Genomic DNA, 26,285 nt, shown 5'->3' on the forward strand with positions numbered 1-26,285 from the left:
TTTATTGCAGACATTATCTTACACATTTTTAAAAACCCATTTTCAACAATGATTTTAGTCTTATTAACTTGCAAATATATAACTTAGAATTGAAACTGTGTTTCATATATTTCTCCAGTTTTCATATTTTTAGCTCTAAATAGTAGTTCAGTACCCCCAAATATCATTGTTTCTTCAATTTCTAGCGATTGCCCTTTTTGAAGGGGAGGTAATGGGACAATCAGATTTCCAAGGTGCTGACAACTAGGATCGGTAACATAGCGTGGGTTAGTATCATCTGATATATAAACAGTACACTCTAACGTTCTCTTGTCAGGTTTAAGAGCTTGGAATATTTGTCCATAGGAATGCCCAGATTCTACCTTTTCACCTTTCACTGCAAATTTATAGAAAACGTCTTTACAACGATCAGTCCCCTCGATTCGGACACGTTTAGTTTCCGGGTGTACTTCAGAATCCCATTCTGGCCAACTCTGAATCTCGTAGGTCTTTTTCAAAATACGTTTGTTTATCTTTTCGGGCTGGTAACCGTATAGCACAGCTCCTTTGAGCACTGCAAGGCCAGCTTCCTCAGGAATTATAATTTTCTTTTTAGGAAATGTATCCTTCATTGCTCTTTGTACAAGTTCACATTCTGAAAAGCCGCCAACCATAATAATATGTTGTATGTCTGAAACTTTCGGATGCCTGAAAAGTTGTTCGAGGTGTTTTAATAATGAGTTGATAGTAGACTTGAAAAGGTCTCTAAACTTTTGTGGGTTTACACATATTTTTTGTTGACCACTGACGGAAATTGAATCACTATGTTGGGATTTTTTTTATTGCTGCATCTATTCCTCCGCAGTGTTTCTTAATTATATTCATCAAACCGACAGGCATTGTTATAACTATATCGGTAGTCGTATCGGTTTTTATCGATCGTTTTTTAACTTCAAATTCGTGAATAAGTTCTGTATAGTCCACCAATTCCTTCAATTTTAAATCCTGCACTACTTTTTCTCCAAATACTTTTTCCAAAAATCTTAGATAAGCATCATCAATGGCCGTCCCACCCCACGCACCACCGCTTGGCGGAACAACTTCCTCTAATAAACCATCTGGCTGTCTTTCATGGACTGTGATATCCGCTGTACCGCCTGAAAAAATTAAAAAAAAAGAATATAAAAATGTTAAAAAAGCAAAGCATACCTGCATTATTATCAATTTGTTTTGCCATTATCTGTCAATTTAAATTTATATTTTTGAAAATGGGAGGTAAAACGAAAATTTCTAAACAAACAGCTTTGTGGTTTTGTTCTTAAAGAACGTATGTTAGTGATTTATATTTGAGAGGCCTCGGATGCCGAGTGCATGGTCCAAGTAGTTTCAGAGAGGTATAACAATAGTATGGTTCCATCATTGTATCACTAGCATGTCTGTAAATAGTTGTAAATTCGAGCTCTGCTTATGGAAGGTGGGTTTGTCTCCAATCTTTAATGACTAGGGTTATTAGTTTTCCTATTGTTGATTGAAGATTATATACAGGCACTCGGCCGGAATCCTTGGCCTCTAAGAAATACCAAAACAGTCAGTCAACTTATATATATCATGCATAAGCCACGTTTCAGGATGTATAAGACAAGATTTTAATTACCTCCAAGGTCCACCACTACATATTTCATGCCCTTCTTGATTGTTTCAGAGAAAGTAATATTTGTTTTATTCTCTCTATCCGTCCTTAATTCTTGACAATATATGGATGCTGCTTCTGGCTCCAATGCAATTGTTAGCTGGTTTCCCTTTATCCCAGCCTGTAAAATGTATTCACAAAACATCTTTATCTCAAAGAGTATACATGTACCTTTATATTTATGGAATACACACCTATGTACCAAGTTTCAAAACGAAACTATATATTTTACTGCTAATCATTTCATGGATAATTTCATAATGGGTGTTTAAGTGTTAATGTACATTTTTGCTAATTAGAGGCTATTTTTTAAGGTACATTACATTCAAGCGCATTACCATTACCATTACATTTAAGCGCAAACATCATTACGTTTGCGTGCAGCTCTTGGTAACATTTGCACACATTTATTTTAAGCTCGGATACATCTATAGATAGATTATACTTATCTACTTATTTGTTATTTTCGAATCTAACATCTACAAGTAGAAGTCGTCCATTACGTTAGTACCACTGTGACTGGTGTAAATTTGGTGCAAAGGTAGAGCGCTACATATAGCATTTTGTTGATGAAGAAAAAACTTTGTTAATTGGATTTACTCACGTGCACTTGATCGCAAAACTCGAACAAACTCCATGTTTTTGTTGATTTGATTGCGTTGGACATAAAAAAAATGACGAATCATATCAAGTAAGTGCATATTAAAATCATATTCATGAAAAGCGACTTTAAGGTTTTAACCTTAAATTCATTGCGTATATAGACATATTGAAATTAACCTTAAATTCATTGTGTAGACATATTTAAATGATATATATAATTAACAATGTTAATTGCAAATCCGTGTTGACGCCTTACATTGATTATACATATAATGGTTGACTTTTACAAATTGTGACTTGGATGGAAAATTGTCTCAGTGGCACACATACCACATTCTTCTAATATTTATAGTATAACCTTTTCCGCTGACTTTCTCATGAACATTTTGGCCTTATCCTCCCATATAGCTGGAACAGTTAGCACATAATGTATGTCTGCTATATCAACGTCTTTTAGAGTTCGCTTCAATTTGTTAATTGTTTGGTCTTTAAAGTATTCAATGGCAAAAGTGAAAATATCAATCGCTTTCATCTTAAATCCTGACTCGTCTTTAATAAGAGAATCCATGTCTACCGACTAAAATTAGAGGAAATAGATTTTTAACTATTGAAATTATAACATGTAAAATTAGTCGCTTTAGATTCAATTATAATTTTAATGTCCACGATGTTTCCATTTTTAAACGAAACACATGTCTTTTTGTTGTTGGGATGTATAAGTATCCGTCCACGTCCACTTGTATTTTTGTCTATCTGATGAGTTAAGCCTCTTTCAACTGATTTTTATAGTTCGTTTTTATGTTGTACTGTTATACCACTGTCCTAGGTTAGGGGGGTTGGGATATCGCTAACATGTTTAGCCCCGCCACATTCTGTATGTATATGACTGTCCCAAGTCAAGAGCCTGGAGTCGATTAAAAAAAAACTTACGACTAAGATTTATCGTAAGTAAACCGATTTGTTCAGGACTTAAGACCAATCTTAGTTGTAAGTTTTTTTTGTGAAATCAACTCCTATAATTCAGTGGTTGTCGTATGTTATTTGTAACATATTTGTTTTTCTTTCAATTTTTGTACTCAATTAGGCCGTTAATTTTCTCGTTTGAAATGGTTTGCATTGCCATTTCGGGGCCTTTTATAGCTGACTATGCGGTATTGGCTTTGCTCATTGTTGAGGACCGTACGGTGACCTATAATTTCTGTGTTATTTTGGTCTCTTATTGAGAGTTGTCTCATTGGCTTTTTGTCACCTGCAGTCACCTATCTTGATTTTTGTTATTCTACTGATAATTTTTTTTAAACGAAAGAGGGTTGAGATTTCACCATATGAACATGAGTGTGTAACTGTTCCAAGACTTTTGTCAACGGTAATGGCATTTCTGTGATATTATAGAAGAGAGGAGCGAAAGATACCAAAGGGACAGTCAAACTCATAGATCGAAAATAAACTGACAACCCCATGGCTAAAAATGAAAAAAAGACAAACTTGCGAATAATTATAGTACATATGACACAACATAGAAAACTAAAGACTAAGCAACACGAACTCCACCAAAAACTGGGGTTGATTTCATGTGCTCCGGAAGTGTAAGCAGATCCTGCTTCACATGTGACACATGTCGTGTTGCTCGTGTTATTAAAAAATTGTGTTTGCTCATGGTGGGGAAGGCAATCAATCTCTTCCGCCATCACCCAGGCTTCTACGCCAATGCTTAAATCATACCTGATTGTGAAGGGCCATCTTAAATCTTCTAAAATAATACACTGCTTCTTTTTCCTCCTCGCTGTCTTCATCGTCCGATTCGTTTTCGAGGTATGACATATATTTGGTTTCTGCGTCATAACCGAAAGCTAGGAATTCTTTTTTATGATTTAAAAGAACTGAAGTTGGAGCTTTATTAGACAGTAAACTAGACCTTCTCCAGTCGCACGTGTAAATGCTGTTTGGTTGACTTTTAGTTGAAAATGCATATCCAGAATACGTCGTACCAAAATCTATAGCCGCAACAAATAATTTGGCAGCATCTAATGTGTCTCTGTACAAAAGAAAAAAGTAAAGTGTTTTAAGAAACCTTTCAAAGTTTGAACTATTTACAAACCGTCTCAAGTAACGAGTTTCTATCAACTGGAATTTAGTTCATTTACTCTCTGTTGGGTGGATTTTAGTAAGGCCAAATAAAATACGATCTATGTTTCCTGTTATGGTACCCATCCTATTTTCAGCTCAAAAAAAAATAAAAAAATAGAGAGAATGTCCAGGCCTTTCATAGACTAATCCCTTCCTACATGTACAGGTCTAGCTTTTTCTCAAAGATGTAAAAGGAAATTTAACATGGTTACCAACAACCCAGTTCTCAACAGATAACAGAACCTCTTAATCTTCCTCATATCTGTAGTAAATGTAATACTACTAGAATCGGCATTACTGAGACGTTACGCACGATATTGCGTCCAAATTGGTAACGTCAAAATTTGACGTTTTACGTCGATAATCGAGTATACTTTTTTCGTTTTGATTGTAATCATTTTTGATCGATATGGATACTTCAAAGTCTTGAATATGTATGAAATATTTGCTACTGGTAGATACGCAAGCAAATGAACTTTTCGGACTTCTAATTCGGCTTGTGTTGTATTTTTCTTTATATTCATTGTAACTTTTATTTTTTTGCTCTTTTCTTTTTAGTTTCTTTATCTCTTTACAATATTTAATTCTCTCTGTCTCGGATATGATTTTTTTTTTCTTTCTGTAATTAATATTTTAACTGTTTAAAGTATTTATTGACAAATTACCATATGTTGTTTTTTTTTATTATTTTAGATAGTTATTCATTTTCTATTTGATTATAACTACTTTTATATATTGCAGTTCTTATCGTGGTTTCTATGATTCTATCTATTTTCGAAATTTGTAATTTGGTTATTTTGTTTTGTCCTCTGATCTTAAAACATAAAATCGGACTGTACTTGTTATTTAAAAACAATGAAATATCGTTCATATATCATATGATTATACGAACTGCTTTCAAATTCGATGGCCTAGGAGGATGATTGGCCTAATGAGTTCATATAAAGTGATAAAAAGCATGGTAATTTTTAGATACGCTCGTGGCGAGATTTGTTCGACTCCGATCCTAATCGACAGTTATTGTAACTATTTTAACTTAAGCTAGCCTGATGTTCGGCTTCTCCTACCTTTGATGACAGGTCAATAAAATACAACAAATGTCGCTTATACATGTAGTAGTGTTTAACACCAAAACAAAGAACAAACTTTTAGAAATAATTTGAAAACACATATATGTATAGCGTCCCGAATCGAAAAAGTTGAAAACGTAAGAAAATTGCTCAGTGGACAAACTTGCAAGACATTTGATTTGTTAAAAAACGAAGTCATTTCGACTTAACAGCTTATCAAAAAGTATGTTATCGTATTGTGGGGTGAAAGCACAATTACGAAAAAGCACTGTTTTATATGCTACAAATTGAATATTTAATAAAATGGCGTTGAAACTGACAGTGATTTTGTAAAAAGCGGCGAAATTCGACATTGGACAATCTTGCAAGACATTTTCCCGAGGCCAATGCGTTTTTATTTGTGGTGCGAGTGCTGTAAAATTCCGGATTTAAAATGGTCTATCTAAGCACATTTGTAGGAATTATTCATAAAAACAAAATTTTATATTATCTGATATTTCAAAAAGTGATGAATTTTGATAACTTAGCATTTTCAGAAACCTGACCATGGCGAAGATTATGCATTTTTGAAAAAATAAATTTTTACCGTTCGATCAAAACGAAAAACCGCAATGGCGTCATAAATAATATTAGACGTTTATCATTCATGCGAATTTTCGCGGATTTTAAACTTTTTATTAGACCACAAAAAATCCCGCAAAAGTTATTTTGCGAATAATTTGTTACGTCTGACACGCATATTTTTGACGTTTTTGGTAATATTTGTATCATTATTTGAAACTATTATGAAAAGTTAAAGAATATTTTTAATATTTTTGGAAACAGTAATACCTGCCTCATCTATGGATATAAATTTCATAAAGCTGAACTAGTTAGTTTTCATAGAAAGACTATTTATCAAATTGCTCTGTCGCATTTCACGGCAATGACGCAATAACGTGCTTAACGTCTGGGTCCTCGTAACTTTAGTAATACTTTGAATGTATCTATAGGTTTGGGTGTAGGTTTAAATCTTTGTTGTTTATCATTTCTATTTTGCTGAAACTAATGAAACACTTTGACAATGATATTGAGATTGGAAATGGGGAATGTGCCAATGCGACAACAATCCGAACTTAGATCAGAAATCATGACATACATATTGAACTCTGATGATATTATTGTTTGGTGTAACCATAGTAGTGGAGCGGCGGAGAGGACAATTTTAGAAATTTAAATTACCTAAATACCTCATGGGATTTTAATAGCTCATTTGAAAGCTGAAATCCTGTACTTTTTGAAAAACTGTGTTGTCAATATCAAATCTGGTACAATTATATCGAAAATCAAGGTCAAAGGTCATCACCAAGAAATTGATATTTTTCAAAATTAATAATCTATTCAATAAATTATACGAGTAGTATACTGTAGAAAAACGTTAGTTCATACAAAATCTTTTTCATATTTGCACATGACGTCAGTCAACGTTTTATTAAACTTTTTTGAAGGTAGTCCATGATACATACAAATTGTAATGCCTAATGGAAAACAGGAGCATATCATTGATAATTGACATCGACAAATAGCATTTATTGAATACTTTAATAGTTAAAAAGAGTACCTGAAATGCATAGCTAATAAATCAAACCAAACATGCAGCCATTAAAAAAATCGTTTCAGTTTTCAAGGATTCGACGTGTCACTGAGTTTTCTTAAAATAAATTCAAACTATCTCAATACAAGATACTTTTTTGTTGTCGAGCCTTCGACTTTAGTCGAAAAAGCGAGACTAAGCGATCCTACTTTCCGTCGTCGTCGGTGTCGTCGGCGTCGTCCACAAATATTCACTATGTTGTTAAAGTTTTTGTAATTTTAATAACTTTCTTAAACTTTACTGGATTTCTACCAAACGTGGACAGAAGTTTCTTTATGATCATAAGAAAGTATCCAGAAGTAAATTTTGTAAAAATAAAATTCCATTTTTTCCGTATTTTACTTATAAATGGACTTCGATTTTTCTGCGGGGAAACATTACATTCACTCTGTGGTAAAAGTTTTTAGAATTTTAATAACTTTCTTCAACTATACTGGATTTCTACCAAACTTGGATAGAAGCTTGTTTTTAATCATAAGATAGTATCCAGAAGTAAATTTTGTAAAAATAAATCCATTTTTTCCGTATTTTACTTTTAAATGGACTTAGTTTTTCTGTGGGGAAACATTACATTCACTCTGTGATTTTTTCCTCATTTGTGTTGATCCTGCGATTTACAGCAAAAGAAGGCGAGACACTGGGTTCCGCGGAACCCTTAAAAAAATGTAATGCAGTTATTGGAGTTTGATATATTTCTCAATTTTTTTTAATTTAGTGCAAGCGTGTTGTAGAACAAATTCCTAAAATTGAGACATGACCGTTATGGTATCTATGATGAGTTTATTTTCATACCAATTGAAACGTCGAAAACATTATAGCAAATTAAAATAAAGTTACCAAATATTACAAGAACTATTTTCATGGTATTTCATTACAAATACCTACATTTTGACAAAAAACATAAATCAGTGCAAGGGAGACCCTGCTCCTAGCTTGCAAACACGTGCTGGCTAACATGTGTTCCCCCTTACATAAACTAATTAGATCTTGTAGAAAGTCCGATGCCATTTGTCCCTCAAAGAAAACTGGCTCTAACTTGTCATGTTGCGCAGTTTTTCAACAAAGGCACATGGGGAGCCATTACTTCGGATGGCTAGATTTGCCGACAACCAAACTCTGCTTTGCCACATTTTACGTAGTACGTGATGCTAACATACGAATTCACATGCCGAAAGCTTTTCGTTTGAATTGTTTAACACGGTCTTATCGGGGCCTTTTATAACTGACTGTGGTATGGTCATTTTGGGCTTTGCTCATTGTTGAAGGCCGTAAGGTGACCTAAGGCTACAAGATTACCGAAACGGCTTGGTTTTGTCCTAACTGAGAGGTTGAATACCGAGCATGAACGACCGGCATAATAAGACTTTAAATGGAGTTATTATGTTATTATAATTTGACACCAGGCACTCTGCGAGAGTAGCACATTTTTATAACCAGGAAGATTTGGACTATTTGCGATTACAAATAAATTAAGATCAGACATTATATTTTAAGTGCTAAAGTGACAATTTGTTAATCCGTCTATCTAACCTTTTATATTTCTTTGTGTTTAATAATTCTATTGTTAAATATGTTTGTCTTGATGGAAATCACTCTGACCATGACAAGTTAATCCGTTGGACACTAATCCTTTTCTATAGATACTGTTTTTTATATATGCTTGTGGATGTCATTTTGTAGTCAGTTTAGGTCTTAGGTCTGGTACTGTCCGGACCTTGCTAATAAAGTTTAAAGTATTGGTATTCCGTCTTTGCATTACTATAACACGGAAAACTCCCGGTTATATTTTCTCCGAATGTCATGCGAAATATTCATTGATACTGAAGAAAATGTTTCAAAGACTTTGTCAAGAGACAAGTATTAAAAAACTTATCAAACAGGTTGACAACATTGCTTCTGATATTTCCAACGATATGCATTTGTACTTGGTTATTTGCACGATAATGATCTCTAGATATATAAACATTTTCCATTTTTTGTCATAAAATTGAGGCTGCTTCATAAAGTACATGCATACCGATTTGTCGTTGGTTTTGGTGGAGCTACATGAACTTAAGTCGGCTTTTATCTCAACCATTTTCAATTATCATGCTTTGATGTTATTCGCTGTCTTAACAGCGTCTCCAATGGAAATATCGCTAGCAAATACAATGCTAGATTTATATTTTCCTTGTTTAGCAAAAAAAGGCAATGGCATCCCTGTAGTAACTCTCAAGTTTAGCCTTATGTTTAGAGGAATTACAGTATGTCTTACTTATTTTAACAGGTAAAAAAAGACTGATACCTTGTAAAAAGTAATGATAAAACAAGAGACTTTTTGTCAAGAATAAGAATAAATTTTGGTCTTCATGCCAAGTTTGTTGTCAGACATGCTGCGTGATACACTGCATTATTGAGCAAATTATCTTGCTCTATTCGATTAATCATTTCACCATCGCATGCTCTAAAAGCAGCATCTATAAGATTGACTAGCCTTTCAGCAGGTGAAATTGTATTTAATGTTTTCACCCTTTTATGAGATTTGTTTTGCAAATAATACACTTTTATGTATTGTGATCATTTTTTCAGGCACCAAACAATTAGATAAATCGGAATCTATATCTGATGATTCCTTTTCAGCTGCTACTGATTTTAAATTCTTCTTACTTGTGTAGCTTTTATAACATAACCTATGATACCTAAATACGGGGTTATTCACTTGCTGTTTCATTGCAAAATTCGTTCAAATAACTGAATAAATCATCATCACGTCTCTTTGCTGCAGCAGTAATCAGTCTTTTTCTTCCAGATTCTGTTGATGTTATTAATATTTCATCAACAACAGAATCGCAGATAATGCATTTGTCAACACAAACTTCCACTTTCCTTTTTTTTGGCATCTAGCGGGACCAGTTTTAACGAGATTGTTAAATTGTCAATGTGATAATAAAAAAACAAATCAAACACACCTGAAAACCAAACGAACCCTAAAATGAAATTCACTTTCCCAGTTCAATTCAACAAAAACGAGTATACAGCAATACCATACAACATAAATTAATCACAAGGCTTTGGAAATTATAAAATGAACAAGAAATATGCTTAAAAATAACTACAAATGACCTTCGCTAAATCGCTGAATGTTTGACTATAACTAGAAACCACAACAATGTCGGTAAATCTGTGACAAATATTCGGACTTGAAATCTGGATAAAAAGCAGATATTTAGTCAAATATTTATATTATTAGGAATTAACTTCAAACAGTGAATCGGGTCGATTGAAGTATTATACGGCGGTTTCATTGTTGTGCCTTTAAAATACACCTTTACTGCACGTGCAAATAATGCTAGATGAAAAACGATGATTTTTACACTGTTATTTTTAACCATTTTCAGATACATTAAGCATTAAATTTAGGACTATTTGGAAATTCCCTTACATTGTATGAAGTTCACGATAACTATATTTATCAATTTCATTCAAAATTATTTTTTTAGAACGGGTTTGTTGTGAAATTTGCAGTGGCGTAGCTAGGTCATTTTTACGTGTACGCCCGAACCTTGATGAGGGGCCTGAATGAAAAAAAGAATCGTATAATAACAATATGTCACCCGACATCCGTCAGGACGACATAACTAATTTCAGCTGATCTATTTGATTGTTATCCATTATCTAATTTATCACAAATAATTCGAAATATATATATTTTTCCGTGTTTGGTTTCAATCAGATATTGATCAAAATTGATAAATGGTTTCATTTGTGTAGTACAACGGCAAATTCAAAAGGGACACTTAACTGAAATAATAAGCATATTTCTTACTGAATAAGATAAGAATGACCAAAAGAATGACAGAACAAAGAAATATAGAAATGATGCCCCCCCCAAAAAAAAAACCTCCCTGTTGTCCCCAATCCAGACCCTCATATATATCACTGTGACAGATAGTTTTGTTAAATATATTTAACTGGTTTTGTCTTCAAAAAGAATATTTTATTTGTACACAAAATGTTATTAATATATGTAATGGACGATATATACCATGCCTTCTCAGCCGAAGTCGTAATCTCATTTCAATGAAAAAGGTATTTGAAAGCTTGCCTCCCTGTCAATATGTTATTAAACGGTGACCAGGCCAGTCTGATTAAAATTTCGCCTGTCAGTATAAAACTGAAAAATGAACGATAACAAATGATACAGAAATTAACCATGAAAAAAAAAAATTCAAAAAAGTTTACTGACGAAGGTTTAAAAAAATAATTGATATGTAACAAATTTTAACCCAAGATTGTAAACTGATGCAAAAAAAAATCCTTTTATTCATAAAATACAGAACTCATCATATATAATTTCTTCATTTTGCTCTCAATACTCGTTTGGCAATAAACAGTTTTTGTCCAGCTACCGTAAAATTTTACGAAGGTTTGACAAAGTTATTGATTGGTATCTTCAAACTTTAACCACGTACCACGTAATGAACCTACATGTACATATAGTTATATTATTGACACCGCCGACGATATTTAGGACCGAAATGTCTCGCTTTCGCGACATAAATGTCAATAGCTCGACAAAAAATGCAAACCACATTTCAATCCATTGAGGAAAGACTTAGAAGATTGATGTACTGTTAACCAATTCTTTCATTTTTATTTAGATGAAAATATATTGTTTACCCAATTCAAGTGTACGCCCGGGCGTTTTGACGTAAACGTAGCTACGCGCATGATTTGACTACCGAATCGGCAGTGGGGTATTCGATGCAAGTTGGGTAACGTCAGTAGAGGCTATTTTTAACGTCATTTGTACCACATTTGATATTGACGACAAATATTTTTCTAAAGCTGAATAATCGATAAACATTTTAGGACCTTACAATTCCATGAGATATTTAGGTAATTTAAAATCGTTAACTAAGCGACTTTTTCAACATTCGCCGCTCCACTATAGGCAGGATACCGGCATTAGTTGCAAACAATATATTGTTGTGAAGTTATGTTATTACATCATACATACTTGTCTTCTTCATTTTTGTTCTTTGAAGCCTTCTTTTCAGACATTTGTCTTCCAGGAAGTAAAAAGTTAATAGTTGTTGTACCAAGGGACATAACTACAGATAAACTTTCTTCCTTGGAGATCTAAATCAATACTAGTTAATTCCCTTTGTTTACACGAACAGAGACTTAAACTTTTGTGTTTGTCTCTGGCACGAGCGACAAATATAAAATTTGAATTCCTGTATTTTTTTCTCAACTGTCCAAACTATAAATATTCAATACAAAAAAAAACGTATAGTAAGCAATACAAATTTTGGCATGAAAAAAACACACATAAAGTCGTATTTAAATTTACTTATTTTCTCTAAAAATAAATAATTGTTCTATTTTTGGTAAAGCACTGCGATCAATACCTATTCACTAGTTAAAGGTCGTTCTTTCGAAATTTCGTGGGTTATCCTCATTTCAACGTAAATGATTGATGTATTTCGAAAGCATTTTTATAAGCATGCATGGACTTTTGTTACTTAATTATTTTGTTGATAAGGTACAGCTAGGGACTGGACTGAATAAAAACTAATTTCCACAGACAGGACACAAAAAAAAGTGTCAAAATTCAATTTGCACCTGATATTAATAAATCTCGATCATCGTGTTTTTGTTGTTTTTTTTTTTGGGGGGGGGGGGGGGGGGTCGGCGTAGGCAAGGGATATAGTCTTTTGAATAATTTTGTTTGTTATTGGTTTTCTGGGGGAGGGGCTACCAGCAGTTTCAGTATCTTAAGTATAATCTTAAACCTAATTCTGAGAATTTCCTATTTGTATACAAACAACATATACCCGGCGACATAAGAGGAGGGAAAACAGCAACAACAAAGATAATTTAAAAGGTTAAGTTAAGAACGTGCTCAGATTCATCAAAGTTTATAAATCGACGGTTTTACTCCTATAGCTACTATTTCTACATATTTGGTTTTTTTTACAAATCTAATAATAAAAGAGAGAGAAATACAACGTTCGACATTCTTAATTTACTTCCTCTTTAAATTCACTCCGATAAAATGGCGACAGAAAATTAATACAACATTTTATAGTGTATATGTGAGCCAAAATTTGTTCCTGTGAAAAAAGTTCCAGTGGAACTAATGTCACAGGAAATATGTTCTGGAAGAACTTTTTTCACAGACAATTTCTATATAATTTGTTCCATCTCTATGCAATAAGTTCCACACTTTACCTGGTGAAATAAGTTCTGGGTTGGTGAAATTTGTTCCTTATCTAGTGAAATAAGTTCCATGTTCGTGAGATTTGTTCCTCACCTGGTGAAATAAGTTCCTTGTCTATGAACTTATTTCACACTTGGTTAAAAAATTAGTTCCGGAACAAATTTTATAGTGCTGGAACATATTTTCTGTGACATAAGTTCCGGTGGAACATATTTCCTATGAAATTTGTTCCCGTGGAACAAATGTCACGCCGGAACAAATTTTTTGTTACATATACACTGAAGGCAGCATATATAAAATAAAGTAAGTTATTTTACACTAATTTGTGAAGTTATTTTCTGCAGTAAGCTTGTCAATGAACTTTGTTTGTTTCCTCTAACAAATCGAAAGTGTCATTGTTGACAAAGTTGCATTCTTGATACATAGATAAAAAGATTGTTCAACATATTTCTATCAATAAGCTTCATTCATTTACACTGATACCATAGTATTTTTCCAGACAAGTATGCTCGTACAGAAAAAGGAAACATAAAATTCTTTATAACTACACATTCAAGATAACTTGTTTTGATACATACAGCTGTATTTATAATGTATATTTTGTCACACTGGTGTGTAATTCATCGTATGTACTGTTTCCTCATTTCCTCGGTTCGTTTTAATTTGATTCTCCCTTTTTTATGTATTTTTTTTAAATCTTTGTATTTAGTTGTGTGTACGAAGTCCGGATATCTGGTCATGTCTGGTGTGCGAGTTGTTATTCGTCAATGTTTTATTTTGTATATATATTAAAGCTACCCCAAGGGGGACTAGGGAATAGACATATTTTCTCTTAGGTTTACTTCCGACGAGCATTTAAAACGTAGCCTGATTGTGGCGTCTGCTCGGGTGCGGGATGTAGAAGTACGCAGCCACGTCATGTCTGAAAAGGGATGTTAAATATGATACATAGTGTAAAGAGTGTTTAGAACCACTAGAAAAACTGAAGTGTCCTGTTGCTTGGCAAATTATATATTTCTATACAATACTAGTATACCTCTCATTTCCCAGCTAAAATCCTAGACCTTTATCCCAGAATGACGTTACTACAGTTCATACCTACTGTTTATAATACCTTACTTTTTTTAACATGCATGCAATATTTGCCACTGGACGTTAAGCAACCGATAGTCAATAAAATAATTATTTTCTTGAAGGAGTCCATTGTTGTTGATTGGTGAGGAACGTACAAAAAGTACCATTCAACAAATAATTTGTGTAATTCCTGATCAATTTAATGTATATTGTATAGGCCAAATAGAATCCAACCACCATTTAAAATGCCTTGTTTTATTCTAAATTTATACCAATAAAATAATTGTGTTTCTTCTTACCCTACTTACCCTTAATTGTAGTGCCAACTCTAAAGATCTCGTAATAATAAAACATGAACATTCTAGAGCTACTTTTAGTGATAAATCGGGTCGACATTTTAGACATGTATTTAAAATTTTGGTATTTTGGATATTTCTATCCATTTGTTAGACATGATAGCCAGCTTTTTTGTTTTAAATAATTAACACTAAATGATTTTTTTGAAACCATATCCAATATGTAATTTACATAAGTAAGGTCCAAATTTGTTCACAAATCATTTCATATGTATCGACTTTCCTTTATTTTAAATAAAAAGGCATTTAAAAGTTTCTAATTTGCATTGTCTTTCCTGTAACTGTATGGTATGCCTTTAAGTCAGGTTTCGACACTCACTATAGTTAAAGAAATGCACAGCAGGGAGACAAATAAAACTCTGATTGCGTCTCTTACGTATTGCATATTTTAGCAACCATATAAAAAAAGAAGATGTGGTATGATTGCCAATGAGACAACTGACCACAAGAGACCAAAATGACACAGACATCAACAACTATAGGTCACATTGCGGCCTTCAACAATGAGCAAACCCCATACCGCATACTCAGCTATAAAAGGCCCGATATGACAATGTAAATACACTGTCTTTAGATATGAAAGTATTATTAACATGTTAGAAAAAACAAATATTGTCTCGAAGTGGGATAGTCTGTTTGTGGTATCGTGACACTGGGCTTAGTTGAAGATGAGACGTATTTTCTGATTCACTCAATTGTTCTTTGTACTATAATTTAATAATAAAAAAGAAAAAAACTCATTGATCATATCTTTACAAAGTATTGCCAAGTTATTTTTAAATCATCATTTTGTTAATACTTGCAGACACTTATGGTTGGAGATTTGTGTTATGTCACTCATAACACATCTTCTTTTTTCTACTTAATTATTTTATAAAGGTTGATTGGGCTAATAATTATACAAAGGATTTACTAGTAAATGATATGTATAGTAAGTTTGTATACAGATCTTGTATATTTATGTGTCTTATTTGTCATTTGTCTCTTAGATAAGCCTAGAGTTATCCTTCTTTATTTAAAACAGTTGCACTGACTCTTCTGGTCTTCTGGTCAGTCCTTTCTTCCGGTGTCACGATAAATAAAAGTAGTAATGCGATATATCTTGCTATTTCTATCTTTTTGTCCTTATATGATAAGCTTTATATATGAATTTGACTTTGATACTAGTATATTCATCATTTTATCTTTGAATTTACTTATCATTTACAAGTACACGAAGAAAAGTTGTATCACACATAGGTCATGACCATAAAGAACATTACCATTAATGTGTCAGTTTACATCTTTCAGAGAATGGTTTTCTAATAAAGTACAAGAAGCATGGCACATTTGGGGAACCCTCTTTTTGTAGTTGGTATTGACTTTGGAACAACTTATTCTGGCTATGCATTTTCATCAAAAGCTGATCCGTCAAAGATCAGTACAAATATTTGGCAAGGCAGTAAACTGTTGTCGTTGAAAGCCCCTACGGCTGTTTTACTGAACAACAATCAGGAGTTTGAAGCGTTCGGATACGAGGCTGAGAAGAGGTTTTCCGAACTACTTGCAGATGAAGAACAAGATGATTATTATTATTTCCATCAGTTTAAAATGTTGTTACATAACAACAACCAGGTTTGTTCAAATGTTTAACAATTCGCCGTTTCAGAATCTAATGCATTCTGGGTAATATTTTCAAAAGCGTACACCAAAGCGTTGTGATTGGTTTGAAACGTTCTAAACAATGCAAATTCAACCAATGACGTAACGTTATTTTCATTTTGGAGTACGGACAATGAAATTACCCATGATTCTTTAGATTCTGAAACGGCCAATTAAAATAAGTATAAGTGAAATTTTATAAAATAAGTTGGTGCCATATCAACTAGAGTAGGTATATACATGCAATTTTACAACCTGTTGAACGAAGTTGCTAGATCGTACAGCCTTCAAAAAAGAGCAAAGCCTATACCGGATAGTCAGTTATAAAAGGCCCTGAAATGACAAAGTTAAAACATTTCAAACAAGAAAACGAACGCCTTATTTATGTACAAAAAAAATGAACGAAAACAATAAGTTATAAATAAAGTTGAATTCTTTGATTTGCTGTTTTACGCCATGCCCGCAAACAAAATTGAAAACTGTACCTATGCGCCTTATTTTCAGTACAGATTTTTAGTATTCGGATTGTTATCTTAGAAAGTCTTACTGATTAAAACAATACAATAGGTAACAATTTGACAATTTAGTAGTGTCGACGTTTCCCTGTGATTATGACCCGTGTATATAGCATATTAATCCTGAATACACCGTTTGGTTGTGCGCCTGTCAGATGCGGAACGTACAGATAAGGTAATAGGTAACAGGTAAATATACTATTGGTACATGTGGTATCGGTATCGGACTCGACCCGGAACTTCTTAATTATTGGCAATATTAATTACGTGGAAAACAAAAGGGCCTTGAGTGGTGTAATTTTTAATCTATACCTTTGTACTATATTAGTTATATATAAAGTTGAATTCTTTGATTCGTCGTTTTTACGTGATGGCGGCTGACAAATTGGACCTCGTAATTTTAGTATTATAGATGACATAAGAATAAAACAGAAATTAAATAGAATAATGATGTAAATTAAGAGCATTGAAAGTGGAAATATATATCACAATAAATACCATAAAAACATAATATGAGGAAGGCGCTACCTTAAATGCCAGCTTTATAATGTCCTAGATATTGATTGGTTGTTGGTGGTTTAACGTTCTGTGGCAAATATTTCATGCATGTTCAGAACGAATGTCCAAGGCTACAATAACGTTTTGTTTATATCTAAAATAAAATTATAAGTTCAGATGGAAAATGCTATTTTTCTTGAAAAAAATATTCTGATTCCCAAATTGATGAATAAAAAAGCATAGGACAAACAAATATTTTGAATCCAGATCTTTGCCAAAAATGATTTTATCTTTCAGACATGCAAATTAAATTTAACTTTTATATATCTAAAAACATAAAAACTTCCCAAACCGCACATGTCAGTCTGTACACAGTATTTTTTAGGTGATAATAAGACTGTATTTGCCAATTTGTTATGATAAACCTTAATACTAGTGTTAAATTTTGACTAAATAATTTTAAATGATAGCGCTGAAGGGCTTCGGTAAAAAAAAATCTGACTCGAATAAAAACATTTGTATTTCTCATCATCTTCAGTTTGTGAGTTCTACATCAATATCTGACATGTACTATTTAATTCAGAGTCAGTTTTATGTCATTTCTTGCATATATTTCTTTTGTTACATGTACATAATGTAACTTACTTTTCAAGTTCTTATGTGATAGCAAAAAAAAATTGAGAATGGGAATGGGAAATACAAGCATGTTAAAAAAAAACACATTTGGTTTCAGACAATAACTTGAGTTAAGTAATGGAATTCCATAAAATTTTACCAGGAGGTTCATACACAAAACTCAAAAGGAAGATAAGAATTGATTTTGGGGTTATCATGGTTATAGTACATTATAGGAGGTATTTTTATTTTTTATTTTGGGTTTTTCTTCCAAAAATTACCTTATTTACATCAATTATACTCATCTAGTACAGATTTGGCAGGAGATGCACTCAAAATATGGTGTTTTAAACATTTTATCTGTAGTCTGTGCATTTTTCCTATGATGTACATGTACTTCTTGATAATGTTGATGTGAGTATCATGATAAAGAAAATATATTTGGTAACCGTAAGTATATATTCACAATTGACATGCACCAGAGCGAGAAAAGGATCTTCTTTCCCTTTAATTCCAAAAATTGAACATGATTTTTTTTCTCTCACAGAAACACATGAGTTATTTGGTAAATAAAACATTTGTCAATGTTTGAAACTTTCAGTAATAAAAATTCAGTTTAGCTTGTTTGAATGTTTCACTGATTGTGTGAAAATTTTAACAGCAATGTACAAAACACTTGAATAAATTTCATTATCTGCAGAATTATTGAACTTTCCTCACAATAAATTCACAAGGACATAGAACTAACACATTTTCCATGCTATTCTGATCTGAGTTTTATACATACATATACTGGCATGGCTGTGCTGTTTCAAGTTGTCTTCTTTTTCTGTTTCCTAAGAAGTATTTGTTTAACCTGTTCAGTCACTATAAAGTGTTACAATTCTTATTTAGACGCAACACATAAAAAGTGACCAAAAAGGTTCTGCTTTCACATGAGAGGAGCTAGAAAAAAATTAAATGTACACATTTTCAATAGTTAGTAGGACTTACTATCATATGGAATTAAGGAGATATATGTACATGTAGTTCGAGACTTCTGCTGAATAGAAATATGTGGGTCTACCTGTGCCTGTTTTCAAATTATTCCATATTGATCTAAAGGATCTAAAATTAAAATATGTTTGATTTCAACTGACATAAAAAAAAAATGGTGTTATTTATATGCTCAATATACATCTGCAGTCGTATCAGGCTGTGCATGGCAAAGCATTTTATTGCCTTTAGGTTTGCACTTTTTTTTTTGGTCATGAAAATAAATTTGCTAACATGAGAATACCCTAATTTTACCTAAATTGTCAGTTTTTTTTACCAAACTTTTTTTTATGTACCAGGCAAAAGTTTATTCTGTGCTTATTTTGTAGACTTCCCTTGTTTACAATAGAGTTATACCAATTTAATTTTGAGTCCATGTACAGTCATTGAAAAATTAGTTTGAAATAACATCCAAACAATCCATGATCCTGTAATGAGACAGGAACCCAAATTCCATACATCTTTACATGTATGGTTAATTTCAAATCCTTTAAACTGGGATATAAAAAGAGATTTTGTTTTATTTCATGCTGTAACTATTATTTTTGGAAGAAAAGGATGTTCATGGTAACACATTTAATTTGCTCATTTTATTGGAACCCAATTGAACCTTTCCATAGATTCACCTGATAGTTACCTGTCCATTTAAACGTTTTGCAGTTCTTTTTTCCCATTGAACAAATACAACAGGTATTGTTCTCTGTATAGTTTATAGTCACTCAGACCTTTAAATTTCTTCTAAGAGAAATCTATCACTTATTAATTAATGTACCAGAGTAAAAAGATGATAATAAGATAATTTCACATGGTGAAACAAAACTTGTAAGTTTTTTGCAGGTATTTTTTGTTGAATCGGTGCAATTTGGTTACTGAGTACAATTTTTGTACTGTGATGTTATATCATAAGTGTGTATTGCTAAATAGGTTGAAATGTGAACCCGATAGTGATATAGTCATAAAGTACTTGGTAGAGTGAAAATGTTTTGATCAGGGATAAACTGATACATAAAATATGCAGGCGACTGCTGCAGCTTGAATTTTAAAGGATGTAGCCCACATTCTTCCAAGTAACATGCCCTATATACACATCATGGTTTATTCTCATGGGTTATCATAATAACTCCATCTTCCCATAAAATCCAATTTTGGACAATATTGAAGCATACAATATATACAGTAGTCAGTTCTAAATGTAATACTCAGACTCAAGTCTCCTATTATGATTAAACTTAGAGAGAGAAAACAAAACAGTTTCCATTTCCTGGGACTGTATAAGGTTTGACATAATCAATGAAAAGATGTCTTGAGAGTTTGCCATTTAGAAAGTACAGAATAAGAAGATTGTGAATTATTTGAATGTTTTAACTTTTGTTAAGTTTTGAATTAGTCTGTGGACTACAAAAGGATCCAGAGGGAGACCCTTTTCTTTGGGGAAAAAATGATGATTATATAGGGAATAACTGAAGCATGACTGAAGCGCACCGTCAGACCCCCCCCCCCCTTTTTATGAAAAATGCTGGATTCGCCATTGACTACATGAATAACCGTGATCACATTCAACTGTATAATTATCACTGTTCCTTGGTGTGGGGAATAATGATATGTGGCAGATGAACATAAGGAGTCATGGTCAACCAGTGCACCGGAGTTTACCCCGCATGCCCGACATGGTCAATTTGTAAAAAGAAATGCGAAATATATTGCTTGCAGAGTTTTTTTTCTGTGTTCCCATGGCTGGACGGAACTTTTACGCTAAATATGTTTTCGTTAACTATGATTTTGTGACTTTTGAATGAAGTACCTGTGATTATTTAGGACAGTTAATTTGCTTTGACCTCACTGATAATGGAATGTTGAAGCAGACGAAACGTGGCGTCGGATGTTGTTGTCATTACTTCGGTAATTTCCGTGGTACAATAAAATTTAAATAAGCTACACAAGTAGCCAACATTTCTGAATTCTTGTTTTTGAAAACAAATAAAAATTCATGTCGTATTTAACATTGAATTTGTTCCGTTCTGCCTGTTTTTACAAGATCGCGATTAAACGAGAATTTTGGCAGCCATTAATAAAAAAATATCGTACGAGATTTAACGAGAGTGACGAAACTTTTCAGATGGGTCGTCTAGCAAGAGTTATCGTTCTTTGTCCAAAAACGATGCTTCTACCATAAGTGCCAGCTAAAGCTGGCATAATATGAGGAAGGCGTTACCTTAAATGCCAGCTTTATACTAAGACAATGTCCTATGTATTGATGGTTGTTTGTTGTTTAACATCCAGTGGCAAATATTTGATGCATGTTCAGAACGAATGTCGAAGGCTACATTAACGTATTGTTTATGTTTAAAAGAAAGTTCAGATGGAAAATGTTTAGGGAACAAACATAGAACTTGAAAAGGCATGAGGGGTTATGCTATTTTTCCTGAAAAAATATTCTGATTCCAAAATTGATGAATAAAAAATCTGTTCAAGCATAGGACAAAAAAATTATTTTGAATCCAGATCTTTACCAAAAATGATTTTATCTATCAGGTATGCAAAATAAATTTAACTTTTATATATCTAAAAACATAAAAATCTTCCCAAACCGCACATATGTCAGTTTGTACACAGTATTTTTTTAGGTGATAATTATTATTAAGGTCATATTTGCCAATTTGACTGTTATGATAAACCTTAATACTAGTGTTAAATTTTGACTAAATAATTTTAATTGATATCGCTGAAGGGTTTGGGTAATAAAAATCTGACTCGAATAAAAACCATTTGTATTTCTGATCATCTCAAGTTTGTGAGTTCTACATAAATATCATGTACTATTAAATTCTGAGTCGGTTTTAGGCCATAGTTATTATATTTTTAGTTTTACGAAATTTTTTGAAAAAAACCAATGGGTAGGAGGACGAAAAAAAAAACAAAAAAAACTGCTGCTGCTGATTTTTTTTTTAATACCAACCGTCAATATCAAAATTTTTTTTTTTTATTTCACCAGGAGATTTTCTACTAGTGTAACAACTATTTTTTCTTTTCTTGACAAAGTTTGAATTGAAAATCCATGTGCAACAGCTTACTAAATCACCAAGAGCATAAATTTAGATTCTTTCATGCAGTTATGAACTTTTTTTGCATGAAAAACACTGGGTCGGAGGAGAAAAAAAAATAAAAATCAATATTTTTAATTTTATTTTTTTTCCTATTTGGCAAAAATTAGGGCATTGTAGGGTAGGAGGGTTCGTAAAACTAAGAATAAAAAACTACAGCCCAATATGGTTTTATGCCCTTTCTTGCATATATTTGTTTTTGTTTATACATGTACATGATGTAGCTTACTTTTCAAGTTCTTATATGACAGCAAAATAAAATTGAGAATGGAAATGGGAAATACAAGCATGGCAAAAATTTGCTTTCCAGTAATGCTTTTAATCATGTCATAGTTGTTTTCAAGAAGACACATTTGGTTTTAGACAATAACTTGAGTATAAGATAATGGATCTCCATGAAATTTCACAAGGAGGTTCAATACACAAAAGGAAGATTAGAATTGATTTTGGGGTTATGGTACATTATTATTGGGGGTATTTTATTTTTTTATTTTGGGATTTTCTTCCAAAAGTTACCTTATTTACATTGATTATACTTATCTAGTATATATATAGATACAACAAATACTGATTTGGCAGGAGATGCACTTAAAATAGGGTGTTTTTAATATTTTATCTGTAATTTGTGTATTTTTCCTATGATATGTACTTCTTGATAATGTCTCTGTGAGTATCAAGATAAAGAAAATATATTTGGTAAGTATATATTCACAATTGACATGCGCCAGTGCGAGGCAAAAAGGATCTTCTTTCCCTTTAATTCCAAATATTGCACAAGATTTTTTTCTCTCACAAAAACACATGAGTGGTAAATAAAACACTTGTCATTGTTTGACACTTTCAGCAATAAAGATTTAGTTTAGCCTGTTTAAATGTTTCACTGATTGTATGAAAATTATAACAGAAAATGTACAAAACTCTTGATAAAATTGCATTATCTGCAGATTTATTGATAACTTTCCTCAAGATATATTCACAAGGACATATAACTAACATGTTGTATTGAAATTGAAAGGGGGTTCCAGGGGTCAGAACCCCCCTTTTTTGGCCAATCAATGCATTTGAATGGGCCCCCCTCCCCCCTTTGTCCTGTGTTGGGAACCCACCCTTTTTAAAAATTGCTGGATCCGCCCCTGTATTGTCCATGCTATTCTGATCTGAGTTTTTATTCATACATACATGTACATGTATACTGGCATGGCTGGTGCTGTTTCAAGTTGTCTTCTTTTTCGGTTTCTTCAGAAGTATTTGTTTAACCTGTTCGGTCACTATGAAGTGTTACAATTCTTATTTAGACGCAACACATAAATAGTGACCAAAAAGGTACTGCTTTCACATGAGAAGCTACAAGAAAAATTAAATGTACACATTTTCAATATTTTTGTAGGACTTATTATCATATGAAATTAAGGAGATATATGTAGTTAGAGACTTCTGCTGAATAGAAATATTTGGGTCTACCTGCTACCTGTTTTCAAATTAGTCCATATTGAAGTTTAAAGGATCCAAAATTAAAACATGTTTGATTTCAACTGACAAAAAAAATTGTGGTATTTAGGGACAACATCAAAAGTTTAATGTAGGATAAAAAACTTAATTCAGATAGTTTTATTTACTGACCCCCCATCCCCCCTCTTAACTTAATTTGGTAAAAATTGATTGACCCATATGAATATATGTAAAATCAATGTAGGTTAAACAAAACTTGCAGCAAGTTTAACCCCCCACCCCCAAACTATTTGAATTCAGTTTTTTATCCTTCATTGATCTTTTGATGTTGACTCCCTTATATGCTCAATATACATATGCGGTCGTATCAGGCTGTGCATGGCAAAGCATTTTATTGCCTTTAAGTTTGTACTTTTTTGTTTGTTTTGGTCATACAAAATAAATTTGCAGTTCTGTTGTGAAGTTGCTAACATGAAAGTACACAAATTGCATCTATATTGTGAGTTTTTTTCACCAACTTTTTCTATGAACCAGACAAAAGTTTATTTTGTGCTTATTTTTTAGAATATTCTTGTTTACAATATAGTTGCACGGTCACCAATTTAATTTTGAGTTATAAAGGGATCTATGTGACATAATCATTGAAAAGATTTGTTGAGAGTTTGCCAAAGGAAGTTATGAAAATAAATTTGTAGCTGTGAAGTTGCTAACATGAGAGTACCCAAATTGCACATTTATTGTTAGTTTTTTAACCAACTTAAAAAAAACAACCAGACAGATTGTGAATTATGGGGGGGGGGGGGGGGGGGTAATCATTAGTTTTGAATTAGTCTGTGGGTTTCATGACTTACCGTGATCAACAGTATAACCAACGTCATTATCACTGTTCTTTGGTATGGGGAATTATGTGGCAGGTGAACATAAGTAGTCATGGTCAACCACAACCGGTGCACTGGAGTCTACCCCGCATGCCGCATGGCCATTATAAAAAAAAATCCGAAATGTATTACTTGCAGAGTTTTTTACTGTGTTCCCATGACTGGACGGAACTTTTACACTAAATATGTTATCGTTTACTATGATTTTGTGACTTTTAAATGCAGTACCTGTTATCATTTAGGTGACTTGATTTGACCTCACTGATAATGACATGTTGTAGCAGACGAAACATGGCGTCAGATGTTGTTGTCCTAACTTCGGTAATTTCCGTGGTACGATAAAATTTAAATAAACTACAAAAGTTACCAAAATTTCTGAATTCTTGTTTTTGCAAACAAATAAAAATTCATGACGTAATTAACATCGAAATTATTCCGATCCGTCCCGTTTTTTCAAGATCGCGTTGAAACGAGAATTATGGCAGCCATTAAAAAAAAATAATCGTACGAGATTTAACGAGAGTGACGAAACTTTTCAGATGGGTCGTCTAGCAAGAGTTATCGTTCTTTGTCCCAAAACGATGCTTCTACCATAAGTGCCAGCATAGCTGGCATATTAAATATAACAGGCAATCAAATATTAAATAAAATAGTGAAGTACATGTATTTATATTTATAAATATTTTGCAGAGAATACAAAGATCGACAAAAATTACAGATTACACTGGTAAATCGATGGAAGCCATTAAAGTTTTTGGTCTAGTTATAAAATTTTTAAAGGAGCAGTTGATAAATAAATTCAGGGACAATGTGAACGTGGATGACTTTTATTTTGTGTTGACTGTTCCAGCCATGTGGGATGACCCTGCCAAACAGTTTATGAGAGAAGCAGCAGAAACGGTAATACATTGATATTTTGATTTTGCGATATTATATTTAACATGCTCGTATAATTTATCGCGATTGAGTGATCATAGTCTTGTATTGCCATTATCTGTTCTACTGTGATAATCTGTCCCATCTTTGTCGAGACAGCGACTTTTGTCGCAGAAAGGTCAACATAGGGATAGTGATCCGGCGCGGTAGCGGCGTTAGCTAACTTCCTAGAATGCTTTATATTTTAGAAGGTGGATACCCTGGATGCTTCATAGTTTGTATATATAGATGCCTCATGTTACGAAGTTTCTGTTAGTCACATGCCGAATGTCCTTAATCTCATTTTCCTGGTTCAGCGACCACTTGAAAAAAAAGTTAATTTTGTAAATTCTCTCTTATCATAAGTAATATGAAAACTATATTTGGTATGTGCGTACCTTGCAAGATCCTCATCCCCATCAGATAGTTTTCACTTGACCTCGACCTCATTTCATGGATCAGTGAACAAGGTTAAGTTTTGGTGGTGAAGTCCATATATCAGATACCATAAGCAATAGGGCTAGTGTATTCGGTGTATGGAAAGACTGTAAGAAGTACATTTCCAACTGGCAGGTGTCATCTGACATTGACCTCATTTTCATGGTTCAGTGGTTGTAGTCAAGTTTTGAGTTTTTCTCTGTTTTCTTATACTGTATGCAACAGGTCTACTATTTTTGGTTATGGAATGATTGTAAGGTGTACATGTCTAGCTGTCGGATGTAATCTGACCTTAACCTCGTTTTCATGGTTCAGTTGTCAAAGTTAAGTTTTTGAGTTTTGGTATTTTTTTCTATTACTATATGCAATAGATCAACTATATTTGGTGTATGGACATATTTTATGATCTATATGTCAGTTGCGCAGGTTTAATTTGACCTTGATCTCATTTTCCCGGTTCATT

General features: G+C 32.8%; 2 protein-coding genes across 3 annotated transcripts in view; one reads left to right on the top strand and one right to left on the bottom strand.

Moving 5' to 3' along the window:
• Positions 1 to 798: 798 nt before the first annotated feature.
• LOC134696080 (heat shock 70 kDa protein 12B-like) lies at positions 799 to 12,185 on the bottom strand. Of its 2 annotated transcripts, XM_063557667.1 has the most exons (5): positions 12,102 to 12,185; positions 3,995 to 4,307; positions 2,631 to 2,849; positions 1,634 to 1,790; positions 799 to 1,136 (listed from the first exon to the last, which is right to left on the bottom strand). In XM_063557667.1, exons 1-5 carry the CDS (start codon positions 12,143 to 12,145, stop codon positions 802 to 804), a joined length of 1,068 nt encoding a protein of 355 aa, XP_063413737.1. In that variant the 5' UTR covers positions 12,146 to 12,185; the 3' UTR covers positions 799 to 801. The 2 variants fall into 2 exon arrangements, with proteins under 2 accessions (XP_063413737.1, XP_063413738.1); XM_063557668.1 differs by lacking the exon at positions 2,631 to 2,849.
• Positions 12,186 to 12,915: 730 nt separating this feature from the next.
• LOC134695871 (heat shock 70 kDa protein 12A-like) overlaps positions 12,916 to 26,285 on the top strand; it is a 29,169-nt gene continuing 15,799 nt past the window's right edge. The window contains exons 1-3 of the mRNA XM_063557337.1: positions 12,916 to 12,971; positions 16,028 to 16,351; positions 25,160 to 25,369. Coding sequence (XP_063413407.1) covers positions 16,058 to 16,351; positions 25,160 to 25,369 — 504 coding nt within the window. The 5' untranslated portion in view covers positions 12,916 to 12,971; positions 16,028 to 16,057. The remainder of the gene's footprint in view (positions 12,972 to 16,027; positions 16,352 to 25,159; positions 25,370 to 26,285) is intronic.

Source organism: Mytilus trossulus, chromosome 14, assembly GCF_036588685.1.
Source record: "Mytilus trossulus isolate FHL-02 chromosome 14, PNRI_Mtr1.1.1.hap1, whole genome shotgun sequence".
In the NCBI taxonomy this organism is placed as follows: Eukaryota; Metazoa; Mollusca; class Bivalvia; order Mytilida; family Mytilidae; genus Mytilus; species Mytilus trossulus.

What these genes read in the sequence shown, in the direction of transcription:
- LOC134696080 (XM_063557667.1), bottom strand. Translation starts at nt 12,145, where the DNA reads ATGTCTGAAAAGAAGGCTTCAAAGAACAAAAATGAAGAAGACAA. An exon ending in AACAAAAATGAAGAAGACAA is followed by an intron (nt 4,308 to 12,101) that starts GTATGTATGATG and finishes TCTTTTGTACAG; the next exon opens with AGACACATTAGATGCTGCCA. An exon ending in TGAGAAAGTCAGCGGAAAAG is followed by an intron (nt 1,791 to 2,630) that starts GTTATACTATAA and finishes TACATTTTACAG; the next exon opens with GCTGGGATAAAGGGAAACCA.